General features: G+C 41.6%; 1 protein-coding gene across 1 annotated transcript; it reads right to left on the reverse strand.

Moving 5' to 3' along the window:
- Nucleotides 1-518: 518 nt before the first annotated feature.
- Nucleotides 519-12,943, reverse strand: guca1g (guanylate cyclase activator 1g). The gene is given in 5 exon segments (XM_034162662.1): nt 519-640; nt 1,116-1,171; nt 1,173-1,213; nt 12,465-12,614; nt 12,746-12,943. Coding segments are annotated over 5 exon segments (567 nt in total).
- Between the last annotated feature and the right edge of the window lie 1,507 nt (nt 12,944-14,450).

Here is a 14,450-nt window from a genome sequence, read left to right on the forward strand (position 1 = left end):
TCCCAGCCTGGTGCCCATCTACAATTTTCTTCCTGGTGTCCTTCGACAGCTCTTTGGTCTTGGCCGTGGTTGAGTTTGGAGTCTGACTGTTTGAGGCTGTGGATAGGTGTTTTTTTATACAGATAACGAGTTCCAACAGATGCCATTAATACAGGTAACAGGTGGAGGACAGAAGAGCTTCTTAAAGAAGAAGTTACAGGTCTGTGAGAGCCAGAAATCTTGCTTGTTTGTGGGTGACCAAATACTTATTTTCCACCATAATTTACAAATAAATTCTTTAAAAATCCAACAATGTGATTTTCCGGATTTTTTTGTTTTCTCATTTTGTCTCTCATAATTGAAGTGTACCTATGTTGAAAATTACAGACCTCTCTCATCTTTCTAAGTAGGAGAACTTGCACAATCAGGGACTGACTAAATGCTTTTTTACCCCTCTGTGTGTGTGTGTGTGTGTGTGTGTGTGTGTGTGTGTGTGTGTGTGTGTGTGTGTGTGTGTGTAGTCCCCCACAACAAAAAAGTCACACTGCCCTTTCCTGCTGTTCCAGGAACCAACTACAAGGTCCAAAGTCCAGTTTGAGTTAATCCATAATCCAGGGATCCTTTTCAGCTCCTTCAATAAATTCCTCCAAAGAAATCTGACCTAAACATTATGAAAGTGACAACACAACACAACACACACACACACACACACACACACACACACACACACACACACACACACACACACACACACACACACACACACACACACACACACACACACACACACACACACACACACAGAGAGAGAATTGAATAATTCATAATGTGTTACAATGATTAACCTGTTTTAAATGAAATAACGAGGGACATGAAACAGCTCTAGAAGTATTCGTCCAATAAAAACTGAAGCACAAAGTACAGACAGAAGTGCTGCACTTCCTAAACCGACTGGTTTATATTTTTTAGATTTCAAATTTCAATGTAAATTTAAAACTTTGGGATCTAGTCATCAAAAAATAGGTACACAAGAAATCTGAGCAGAGGTATTTATGTTTCTGTTAGCATGAGATAAACCCTAAATCAGGTAATTAAAAACACAGGCTGGGAAGTTAGCAAGTGAATTAAGACCTTACTGTCTTTATTCTTGTCCAGCAGATCAAATATTCTGTCACAGATGTCATCAGTGTTCTGTCAGAGATGGGTCACTGTGCTTACGTATCTTGTAGATGATCTGAACAGATGAGAAAAAAACTAACTAATATCAGTTCAAATGCTCAAAGAATAGCTACTACCATAGGTTTACATACACACAAAAACATTCAGACTCAGTTTGTTGTGTGGGCCGCTGAAGAGGAGGTACTGCTGGCCCACCACCACCAGAGGGTGCCCTGCTTGGAGTGCGGGCTCCAAGCACGAGACGGCGCCAGACCCAGAAGAAGTGACAGCTGTCACTCATCCTCTGCACCAGCTGTCACTCGTTCATCATCACCACCATAAAAGCCGGACTGCAACTCCACCTCCCCGCCGAGAAATCGACTACCATTACCAAGGTAATTTCTCTGTGAACTTAAGACTGTGTATCTGTCTAAACTCTTCTTTGCAGCCGTTTTCCTGTCGGTGAGACTCGTCTGTGGAGGTGGCGTTTGAGGTGTTCAGCGACGGCTTCGCAACACCTCCCACCCAGATAAGTGCTCAAACAGGAGCTGCACGAGTGTGTGCTTGGAGGTGGAGGTGCTTCCTCCCTCGTTAACTGTGGATTTACTGAGTGTGCGGACTCACACTCACTCATCATATTTCTGCTTTCTGCCAGCAGTACCAGGGTCGACAGCCGAAGACAGAGGCCACCTGGGGACTCGGGACTTGGCGGCTCCGGTGTTCTTCAGACCGTTGGTGGTGGAAGCCGTGTGGGACGCAGCTTCTCTCTCGTCGGGGGTTTTCTATCATCAAGCCTGCCCACACGTCACCTGGTGTTAAATTGACTGTGCAGATTACAGTACGTTTCGTTGTGTATTATCGCAACATTAAATTGTTACCTTTTTGGCTTATTCATTGTCCGTTCATTTGCGCCCCCTGTTGTGGGTCCGTGCTACGACACCTTCCCAACACAGTTATCTTGTTCGCAGACTATGAATGATTTCAATTACAGTCAATTATAATGTGTCTCAAATGTGAACTCATAAACCCTAATGGGAGTGCTGCCTCAGATGGAAATGTGAAATTGTCTACCTTTAAGGGAGCGCTCCTTCAGATAGAAATATGAAATTGCTCACCCTAAAGGGAGTGCTCAGTCAGGTAGGAATATGAAATTGGCCACCTTCACACATAGCACGATTGAAGCCGAGTGACGTACGAAGGAGGAATCGCATGCCACTCGTGAAAAATCAGAGCCACCTCAAACACCTTGTACAGCTGTTGCCACAACCATCAACTATTCATGTACACCAGTGGCTGAAAGACAGTGAATGCCCTGTGAGTGCCCATTCGACCCCCCTCTTGGGAGATGCCGGTCAAATTCCAGGTTCCACACACAACTATCCAACACTGCTCACTGGGCACTTACAAAAGGCACAATAGTGGAGTGCAGAGGACCACATTTGAGCTGTCTGTGAAAATTCTGTAAGTGCTAAACGAGTGTGCATTACCAAGCAACACACATGGGTGTGACTGTGCCGAACCACCCTTCCCCCCAACACCTTTGGTGTGCCAGTGTGACGGCTCCCCCAACACATGTGGCGTTTGTGTATCGCGCACTCGCCCCCACCTCCCCGCAACACATGTGGCGTGCAGGACATGCTAATAATAATGTACAGACAAGATCACATGGGGACCGGCCAGCCACATCTGAGCGCACACAGCACAGCAACATATTAGCTGATCACTGGCCAGCCACTCACTGAGAGCTGTAAGTGATGGCTCAGTGCACATGACGTGTTAAATTAGAGGCAATGTTTCACGGTTCCCCATTTTGTTTTTTTGTTCTCGGATTTTCGACCGGTTCCTGGTTCTTTCATTCAACTTTGTTTTTTGTGTGAAGGGGCTCTAAAGGGAATGCTCTGTCAGACAGAAATATGACACTGTCCACCCTAAAGGGAGCACTCTGTCAGATAGGAATATGAAATCATCCACCTTTAAGAGCCCCTTCACACATAGTGCGAATTTGGTCAATTTGCACGTAAAGTGTGCAGGAATTGTGTGCAAAATGTGTAAAATTGTAGCTGCCTCGTACACCTGTTGCTACAACTATTTGCACACATCAGCGGCTGAAGGACAAAGTGTGCGCTGTGCGAGCCCATCGATCCCTCTTGCGGCAGGTGTCAGCAAAATTCCAGATGACACACATGAACATCTAACACCGCTCGTTTGGCACTTAGAAAATGTGTGGCCATTTGCACTATTAACATGACAACAGTCAGCAGACAATCATTGTTGAGCTGGCAGTGAAATTTGTCCAAGTGTACCATGACTTTGAAGTTGCACATGGCGTGCCAGAGTGTCAGCTCCCCCCAACAACACGTGTGTGTGTTTTGCACACTCCCCCCAACACATGTGTACATGTGGTTTGCGCACCCCCCCGCAGACAGGGTGTGTGTGCTGACAGGACAGGGGACATGGCTGGCTGCCCACAGCTGTTGAGACATCTCCGGTTCTGGACATCACAGCTGCAGCACACGTCCCGTGTTTTGATGGACACACTAATGTGTGTACCTGTGTGGAAATACTAAACACATAAAAATGGACCATCAGTCCGTTTGGACATGCAGCAGGCGATCTGAATGTCACATCTGACAGGACACACGTGTCGGGCCGTGAGGTCTGTGAGTGGCATGCCGCAGGACCAGGACAATTCAGCAGTATGACAAATATGCCACTTTCAGTCACATATCAGCACAAATACGCTTTACCAAATGCAAAAAAATCATACTACTTAATTGGCGGCACTTGACTATGTGGAACATATTACAAATGCAATTGAAAACAAACAATATACTGGAGGGTTTTTTACAGAAAGCATTCGATACCATAGATCACACCTTACGGCCCCTTCACACATAGTACGAATGTAGTCGAATTGCACATGAATTGCGCATGAAGCAGGAATTGTATGCAATATGTATAAAATCATAGCTGCCTCCAACGCCTCGTACACCTGTTGCTACAACCATATGCGCACACCAGCAGCTGAAAGACAGAGTGTGTGCTGTGAGAGTCCATTTGATCCCTCTCCAGGTGACACACACAAACATCTACACTGTTTGCTTAGCACTTAGAAAATGTGTGGCCATTCGCGCTGTGCGCACGAAAACAGTCAGCAGACAATCACTTTCGAGCTGGCGGTGAAATTTGTCTAAGTGCCCCCACAACTGTGAAGTTGCCAAGTACGCATGTGGTGTGCCAGAGTGTCGCCTCCCCCACAACACGTGTGTGTGTATGTGTTCGCAACACACACACACACACGTGTTTCTCCTCCCTCTCCCCCCAACATCTGTGTGCATGTGGAGGTGCCATGCAGACGAGGCACCTCTCATCTGATCACAGAGTGACACCTTGGTCTGTGCACTGAACGGACGGGGCTGTGGCTGGCTGGCTGCCAACAGCTGTTGAGATATCTCTGTTTCTGGATGTCACAGCTGCAGAACACGTACTGTGTTTTGACAGACGTGCTTGTGTGTGCTTGCTGCCCTCACGTAGGAAATACATAAAAACATATGTCGCTTTTGCGGCAGGCTGGAGAAACTGACCATCAGTTAATGTGGACACACAGCAGGCGATCTGAATGTCACATCTGTCTGACAATATACACATGTTGGGCCTGACATGTGTGTGGGCCCGGCCCGACATGTGTGTCCTGTGAACGATGCAGGACTATATGACAAGCCAACAGTGTGACAAATACGCTACTTTCAGTCATGTATCAGCAGAAATACGCCGCAACAAACAACGTTTGGTCAGTTATCAAGGTGCTTTTTCTCGTTTTTTAAGAAATATGTTTATCTGCTTGTTGATTTTAGCCATTTCACGCTCCTGTTATAAAACAGTGATTGTAGCGCAGTGGTAAAGTTTCCATCTAGTAATCAGAGCTTTTGTAAATTGCAGGTTCGAATCCTGTGAGTGAAATTTATTTTTTTATTTAACCAGGGTTTTTTAACCGCAGGGTTCTGTATTGCATCCCCTTTATTTATTATTTATATAAACCCAGTGATATTCACTAATTATCCAGCTGGTTTTTATTAAGGATGTCCCAATCAGTTTTTTTTTGGCCCTGATCCGATTCCAAGTCATCTGATTTTGAGTATCTGCCAATACTGAGTCCCGATAAGATTCTTTAAAAAACTGAATGAACAATGAACAAATGCTAAATATATATTTTCATTTTAATCACCTTATTTTATTATTTATCACTTAAACAGTGCACTTCACCTAGAGGTAGCTTGAACAATCAAGTAATAATAGTACAACAATGTAACAGAGCACTTTTGTAAGGTAGTTTGAACAATCAAGTAACAATAGTGCAAAAATAAAAATATAAATTTGAATTAAATAAATAAAAACAAACAGTATCTCAACTTAAAATACCCAGCAGGCTTGTAAACAAATAAGAAAATAAAAGTGCTATAAAGAGTCATAACATGAGGCCAGTAAAGTGCTTTTTAGAACTGCACTCCTAAGTCTTACTGTCCTCTTCTGGCTTAAAGGATAAAATGTATGTTTTTCTTAATGAAAACCAACATCTCTACCTTGTTTGACTTGAGCCTGTTTCTATTCTCATCAAGGATATTTGAAACAGAACTAAAGAGCCTCTCACTCTCTACAGAGCTGCAAGGAGCACAGAGATACTGGGATGCAAGTGCAGCCATAGAGGGGAACTGATTAGCATGTTCTTTCCAGTCATGAAGTGGGTCATCTCTTTTAGGGATGGTTTGCTCAGACAGGTAGGTCTGCACCTGCACTTCTGCTGATGTACTACTCATAGACCAGGTTTGAGACTGTCTGTCTTGTAAGATTTCCTCAAAGGCTCTGTCCAAGGTGCTGCATGCCTCAAGGCGTGGTGCTTTGCTCTCAGGGCTGGCTGCAGCCTCTGCTTCCTCTGAACTCGTGGCCCTCTTCTCTTCTGTCTTCGCCACTTCCTGGATGAGGTATTCCCTTGCAAGTATAAAGTTGGCTGACTTTGTGAAAAAGCTAAAAATGAAAAAAAAAAAAAAAAAGTAAACCATAAGAGGCACCACATAGCACAGCCTTACAACTACCTTAATTATGGACTCATAATGAAAAATTAAAATAAAAAACAATATTTATGTAAAGATTGTAAAGGTAAAGATTTTGCTGTATATGAACTTTATATGGTGTACATGGTGGACTATAATTTTACTATACTTGCCCATCTTTGTATCTGGGATATAGTAGAGTGGCGATGTAGAAGAGGGGATGAGTTTCAACATCAGCAAAGCGCTTCTCCACTGCCTCTAAGAGGGTTCTCTTCATGGTCTTGATTCCCTGGTCATCCTCCTCCTCACGAGACAGAATACGTCTGAGGACTAATACATAAATAAATGAATACATGGGATGATGGTTTGATTCGAACAATATCAATAAATGTAATATAAATAAAAATACACCTGTTATGGCAGGGATCACATCAGCTGCAGTTGCATCCTCTCTGCTCACCTCCCTGGTCAACTCCTCAAAGGGGACTAGTACATCTGCAATCTTCTTTATGAGCTCCCACTGGTTAGCGGTCAGTACTGCTGGTAGTGTGCGCTCAGTTGCATAGACGCTGAGTGGTCTTTTCTGCTCTTGTAGGCTCTGCAGCATGTAGACTAGAGGCTGCTATTCCACCCAGTCTGTGCATAAAATAATAGGATTTGCTTTAGTTGTGTGTAAACTACAACAGAGAGTAAAAGGTGCTGAGAGAATAAACTAAATTGTTGAGATGAGTCTCACCTGCACATCTTGTTGTAGGCACTTGATTTCCATATTCAAATCCGTCTGAATGTCTTCAAGGCGAGAGTAAGCCAGAGGAGAGTGTTTGAAGTGGCCTACAATCTTCCTCGCGGTAGCCAAGGTGTCTATCACGTTGCATTGAGAAAGCAAGCCCTCATGCACACAAAGTTGGCAAGAATGCGTGACACAGCCTGCACTCTGCACCTCCATCTCACTCATTGCTTTCTTCATATTAGCAGCGTTGTCGCGTAAAATTACGTGGCCCCGTTGCTTGTTGATACCCCAGTTGTTTAGCATTTTTTCCATAGTCTGTTTGATACACTCTGCTGTGTGGGATCTGCAAAATTCCTGGGCATGCAGTGTCACACGGCGTAAAACAAAACTAGAGTCGACCCACTGAGCGGTGAGGCTTAATAGGGACATCGGAGTGACAGCCGAACTCCAGACATCTGTGGTAAGCGAAATAAAGGGCACGTCTGATAACAAGATAAGAGGTTTGTCCTTAACCATCTTTTGGAGTGCTGGCAGAGCTTTCTCTGTAAAATAGTGGCAAGAAGGCATTTCAAAACGAGGCTCCAAGAAATCCATCAACATAATAAGCCCAGGTCTTCGACAAAGGTTAATGTTTGGTCACTGATCGCTATCATTTGGGCTATCTTGGCGATGATTCCTTGTGCCTTTTCACTGTCACAGGGCATTTTTTTTTCCTTCTGTTTGAATGTTTCGTGGAGCATGGGTTGAGTCATTTTGGATTGTGTTGATTTAGCAAACTCCATGTATTGTTGCGGGTGTTTGTTTTTGAGATGCCTGAGGTTTGTTGTATTAAACGCAGCTTTATCCTTACCCCCCTCTTGAAATGCCAAGCTTGCATGTTATGCAGTTTGCTATTGCACTGTTGTTCTCATCGACTGTAAAGAATCTCCACACCGCAGACATCTTTATGTGCGCCTCCTGCTCAAACTGGTGCCGTATTCTGCTGCGCTTTACGGCAATAAACTGTCGTGATCCGTTCATTCCACATATGAGAGACTTCAACAACGCCATTAATCTGCAATAATGAGCTTGAAATAGCGCTGAACAAAATAATGAGGATAAAATCTATATCAGATTCCTGATCGGGATGCAACGTCTGATTTCGATCAAGTCTGAAACCACGTGATCGGGCCCGATTTCCGATCACGTGGTCAGATCAGGACATCCCTAGTTTTTATTTTATTGTTCTCCACATCAGCGGTGTGATGTGCTGCACCACGTCCCAGCTGCTCACCCTGTGTTCCTGCTCACACAACACTGTCACTGCAGTGGGATCATTCACGCCTGCCTATCAACTCATTGTTTTTGTGGTTTTCTGCCATGATTTGCCCTGATTTGTACTTATTCGTACTATTGGATAAATTATGGAAGTATGATAGCAGAGGATTAGCTCATGATTGGATAGCAAATTATTTGCACAACAGGTATCAGTGTGTTCAAATTGGTGGGATAAATTCAGAATTTTTGAAGTGCACTTTTGGGATGTCCCAGGGCCCAGCCCTTCGGCTTTTGTTGTTTCTTTTGTATATCAATGAGATATGTTTGGTTTCTAGGTTTGTGAGTTGCATTTTATTTGGTGATGACATGACTGTGTTTTGTTGTGGGGATCATTTGGGACAGGTTCTGGACATGATGGCGAGGGAACTACAGAAGTTCAAAGAATGGTTTGACTCAAATCAATTATCGCTTCATTTTGGTAAAACATTTTGGTATCATATTTGGAAATAAGCCAAGGAATTTATGTAGAAACTAGCTGGGGTACCCGGCGCTGCCCGGGTTAACCTGTTTTAGACATAAGCCAAATGCCAATCATTTTAATCAAAACAACTGCCCAACATTTGTTTTTGTAATGCTGATGTCTTATAAATATAACAGTTAATGGGCTAAAGTTTGTCCAGCAGAACTATAAGAGGTGGACTCCCCAAACTAAGTGGAAATACTTGGTTAAAAGTCAAACACATTTGAAGTCCTTCATGCAGACTTTGTTTTTCAATCAAATTATAACAAAATTACACACAAAAGGTAGGTAACAGTAAATCTAAATATCAATGACTCAAAACTGAGGTAGTGGTGTATTTCATTGTTTTCACATTGCAATTTTACAAACATAAAATTAATGTATTCAGACAGGAAGGCAAACTGGGTTGTACAGGACAGTCAGGTGCTTAACAGTTGAGAACATAAAGTAGCTGAAGAAAGGGATTAAATAAACAGAGATGGCCAACACATATACAGGGCTGGAAATTTGAATCTGCCTGGTCATACCCACAGCCGGCTATTTTGGGGGTAATTTTCAGTTCAACTTTTAGAAAATGGTACCAGTTTATTCCCCGTGTCACGAGGATTCAGAATATATATAGTTTTTAGGGCTACATATTATAGTTTGGGAGTTTATCGCACATGGTACAACAGTGTATGGTCCTAAATAAATGTATATTTTGGGGGTAATTTTCAGTTCAACTTTTAAAAAAATGGTAGCAGTTTGTTCCCCATGTCATGAGGATTCAGAATATATATAGTTTTTAGGGCTACAAATTTGGGAGTTTATTCCAGACAGACAGACGTAGTTCTTTATGTATATAGATTTACTCATACACAATATTGAAAATAAATTAAGTTGGAAAACACATATAAATTCAGTCAAAAATGTCAAAAGACATTGCCATTTTGTATAAAGCACAATTATTCATTACTTGTTTCATACATGACCTATTGTATTGAAGTTTGGGGAACCACCTACAAAACTAAACAACAAAACATTATTTGCGTCAGGTGTCCTGAGGAACTGCTGCAACCTGTTACCACATGTTATGATTAATGGCACGTGTTGCTGGAGAATTATCAGGAACCATTACGCACGGTCAAGAATAATGTTCCGCGTTATTGCACGCTATTGCACTTAACAGCGCATCATTAAGTTCTGTCACTTTGTGAATGAGGTGAATTGTCTCCACACACACACACACCCATATTCATCCAACCAAATTCAGATCACTCCAGTTTTTCAGAAGAACTTTGTGACTGCATGCGTAGTTGGGCTCTGTGCCATGGAGTGGCGCAGACGGACAGAGCCAGATGTGTGGCTTCATGCGGCAAGTCTTGTCTCGCGCATTTTCCCAAACATCAGGCACATGCAGCAGGTGGAACACCTATAGGAGCGCGCTGAAGAGCATTGAAATGAGACTTTTAGCCGACTTGGTGTCAGCAATCAAACTGAATGCAGTGCAGCAGGGTTTAATTGTGCGCGCGCTTCTTCCTCCGCCTGACTGGAGGAGGTGCAGAGATGTCTGGCTGCACGTGAGTTTCCTCTCACTCAGACTCGTTCTCCTGCTCATCGGTTACAACAGCAGGTGGAACACCTGCAGGAGCGTCCTGAGGAGCTTCAGCAGGAATTGTGGAACGACATTTGGCTGTCTTCGTGTCACTGTTCCTCTTCGGCATACTGCATCAAACTGAACGCTGTGGAGCCAAGTTTAATTGTGCGCACGTGACAGAAAACTGATTCGTCGTGGTGTGCAGTGAAATGTGACGCCACGTTACAAGTCGTGTCAAAACTTGACAGTTTCCGTGTCACGTAATAACGCGTGACAGTTTCGGCTCCAAGAACCATCACAGGAACCACTACGAACGTTGTCATGTTCTATTAAGGATCACAACTCATCAAGATGGATCAACACGCTCAGTTGCGATCTCCACGACATGAGACGAAATGAGGGTGGTGTGTGACATTTGTGGAAGATTTTTTGACAGGCAAAAACATGCTCCACGAATATCAAGAATATCATGCACCAACACGCCCTATTAAGAAACCTATTCAGATGCGTTAAGTCACGTTAAGAATGTCAGGAATGTGTCACAAATGACAGAAAAATGACATTCGTAACGCGTCTTGCTTATGCGTAAACGCACCTTAAAGGGAGTGCTCCGTCAGACAGGAATATGAAATCATCCACTTTAACAGTGATCATTCCACCTTATTTTATTATTATTATCTTATTAAATCTGCTTTAAAACATTTTAAGCAGCACTCAAATGCAACTCAAATATCCATGGTGGAATGCCATGTAAAGCGGTAACAACACAGACTGATTATTGCTGTGTGTAGTACACTGATCTCCTGAAATAGGATTTCTGAGTACTGATGCTAAAAATATCTGGCACTTGAGTGTAACCACTACTTGTAGCCAGAAGCACGTACAACTGTATTGTGTAACTTAAAATATTTAAGTTGTTGTTGAGACATCCAATTGTAAGAAATCTAATCAAAGAATACTTCCTTTGATGAGACAAGAAATTCTTTAAAACAAGATTTCACTTGTGGTGGCTTCAAGTGTTTTTTTTTTCCCCCTTTGGTGAGGTGACAGAATTTATAGTAAATTTGCAAATATGCATTTTAAAGTAAACTTTCAGTACAGTACAACATTTGTATGATATACAACTAATAGAAATAACAGCAGCTATTGTTGTTAATCAATAACAGTTACATTTTTGACAGGACACATCAAGTGGTATTTTATATGACAAGGGTCATGATATTATCAGTTATCAAGTTGTTCACCAATGAATATGGCTTTATACACCCTGAAGAAAACCATACACCCTTCGGCCTCAGGGTGTATGGTTTTCTGAAGGGTGTAAAAAGCCATAATCATTGATAAAACAACTTAATAAAGATTTTATCATATATCTATAAATGATAAATGTTGTATGGTTTTCTGAAGGGTGTAAAAAGCCATATTCATTGGTGAACAACTTGATAACAATTTTATCATATACAGTGGTCCCTCGTTTATCGCGGGAGTTATGTTCTAAAAATAACCCAGGATAGGCAAAATCTGTGAAGTAGTCAGCGTTATTTTTTACAATTATTATAGATGTTTTAAGGCTGTAAAACCCCTCACTACACACTTTATACACTTTTCTCAAACAGGCATTAACATTTTCTCACTTTTCTCTCCTGTGTAAACACTCAAAGTTCAAACCTTAGTAGAAAAAAAAAAATAGAACTTTTTCCTATAAATAATTATGATGGCTTTTATAACTAACGAATTTAATTTTAACGATCAACCTACAAGGTTGGACATGTAAGAAATTATTAATAGTGACTCACCAGTATTTCACAGTTCCTCTGACCGCGCCTCTTTGTCGTGGCACCTGTCCGCTGTCCAGATTGGCTGATTACTCGGGTGGTATGAAAAATATTACCCGTCTGCGAAAAGGGTGTATTGCTATTTATTCTTTAGGTATATGATAAAAATAAATAGTTAATAAATGAGTTAATATTATTCTCAATTTCATTGTCCAAATTTAAGGTTAGTATAAGCTTGGTTGCAGAAGGTTCCCAATTCAAACGCCACCACTGCCACGTTTCTCCATGTAATTCTTGAGTTGTGTCAGGAAGGGCATCCGGTGTAAAACATGTGCCAAATCAAAATGCAGATCTGCTGTGATGACCCTGAGTGAAAAAACAAGGGAACAGCCAAAGGGACTTACTAAATCATAATGCTTACCTTTAAAATTACTCTCAGTTCATTTCTTTCTAGACAACCATTTCCATCTCTGTCGTAAACTCTGAAAGACCATTTCAGTTTGTCCTCCAGTTTTCCTCGAAGAACAAGGTTCACTGCTGCCACGTATTCCATGAAATCGATTTTTCCATCCTGAGATGTAGATAGTTGGGAGGAATGAACAAAGGTTGAGATGACGATGTGACACTGAGTAAAATAACAAGAAATATTCACAAAACTACCAAATTGTTGTCCTGGCAAAAACGTAAAGCCACAGTCATTGCCTTATTTGTGTCAAAGGATCTGAAGATGTTTTCCATATATGCAGCTTCTCCCATGGAATTGCTGTTGATCCCAAAGATTTTCTTGAATTCATGTAAATGCAGACTGCCACTTGGACATTCTCTCATAAACCTTTGATAGAGCATCTGAATGTGTGCAAGAGTCACTTCCTTATCGCTGCCGCTCTGAATCTGGCCCATAAATAATCTTAAATAAAAATGGAAAACTTTACATTGATCCACAGTTGTCTGGCACATTTGTCACCACGAATCCAAGTCTCCGACACCCTGCGGGCTATTCCAGACACATCTAACTGATTTCCAATGGTCTTCTCTCAACCTTTTTTGACAATAGAATTTTCCCCCAGTAAAATTCCAGCATTTAGAGAAATTCAATGTAAACTGCTCCGAAACTATACAGCTTCACTCACTGCCGAGTGTCACCTTTACATGGAAGTCATGGATTCTTTGCTTCACTGACCACAGTGAGTGGGAGGATTAGAACAACAGGTCACAATCAAGACTTATACATCATTAACAGAATGCAATGTATAAAAAAGGATGATGCTTCATTTATAACATACAGTGTAAAAATGGGCTAATGGCTCATTAATAATGTAGTCAAAAAGGGCCCATACCTTATTAATAATACACAGTCATTAATGAGGTATAATCCCATTTTAATTGTATATTATAATGGGCTCATGTCTCAATAATATACAATTTAAATGGAATCATACTGCATTAATTTTATGCAGATAAAAGGCTCTTATACCTCATTAACAGTATGCAATGCAAAGAAGGATAATTTTAGTTACAATATACTGTCTAAAATGACGCTAATGTAACATGAATGATTTACATTTAAAATGGGCTAATACCTCATTAATAATATACAGTTCAAAAAGGCACTCAGACCTCATTAATAATATACAGTTTAAAAAGGGGGCTTACACCTCATCTTTAATGCCCATCTGATTTTTTTTTTTTTTTTATCAAACAGTTTGTCCATTGAGATAAGACAGTCTGACTTGGTAGGTTTGTTTCAGTTCAAGTTAAAGACTTAACTGTTTGCTTTATAATATAATTTGGATGAACTTAGTTGTGTGAACATTTTTAGCGCATTGTTAGTCTACTGCTTTTTTGTGTTTGTCTTTTAATTTTGTTTTATTGTTGGTGGGTGTGGCCAAATGATCACCTCACTGGAACTGGTTAGCTGATGTGTACCTTGCCCTTGTGAAGTCACTTGTGTTGTGCTTTGACACTACATAAGTAAGATGGAAGTGAATTCAATACCTCATTAACAACATATATACAGTGAAAAGAGGTTCATACCTCATTAATAATCTGCCATGTAAAAAAGTGGCACTGCATCAAGAGCTGTCATTCATCAATAGCTGAAATAACCACATGGGCAAGTTTATTTCTTTATTTGGAGATGGTTCTGGAGACCGTGACGTCATCTATGCACTTCCTCATGTAGGCAGTGACAGTCTCCGTGTACTCCTGGAGGTCTGTGGTATTATTGTAGGTGGCTGCCTGTCTGAACATGCTCCAGTCAGTAGTGGAAAAGCAAACTTGGAGCGCTTCTGATGCCCCCTATGGCCACACCCGGATCTCCTTTTTGGCTGGTTTTGTGACTTTAACCAGCGATCTGTATGCAGGCATTAGCATAACAGTGGAGTAGTCGGAGGTCCCAAGGTGGGGG

Source organism: Thalassophryne amazonica, chromosome 2, assembly GCF_902500255.1.
Source record: "Thalassophryne amazonica chromosome 2, fThaAma1.1, whole genome shotgun sequence".
Classification (NCBI taxonomy): Eukaryota; Metazoa; Chordata; class Actinopteri; order Batrachoidiformes; family Batrachoididae; genus Thalassophryne; species Thalassophryne amazonica.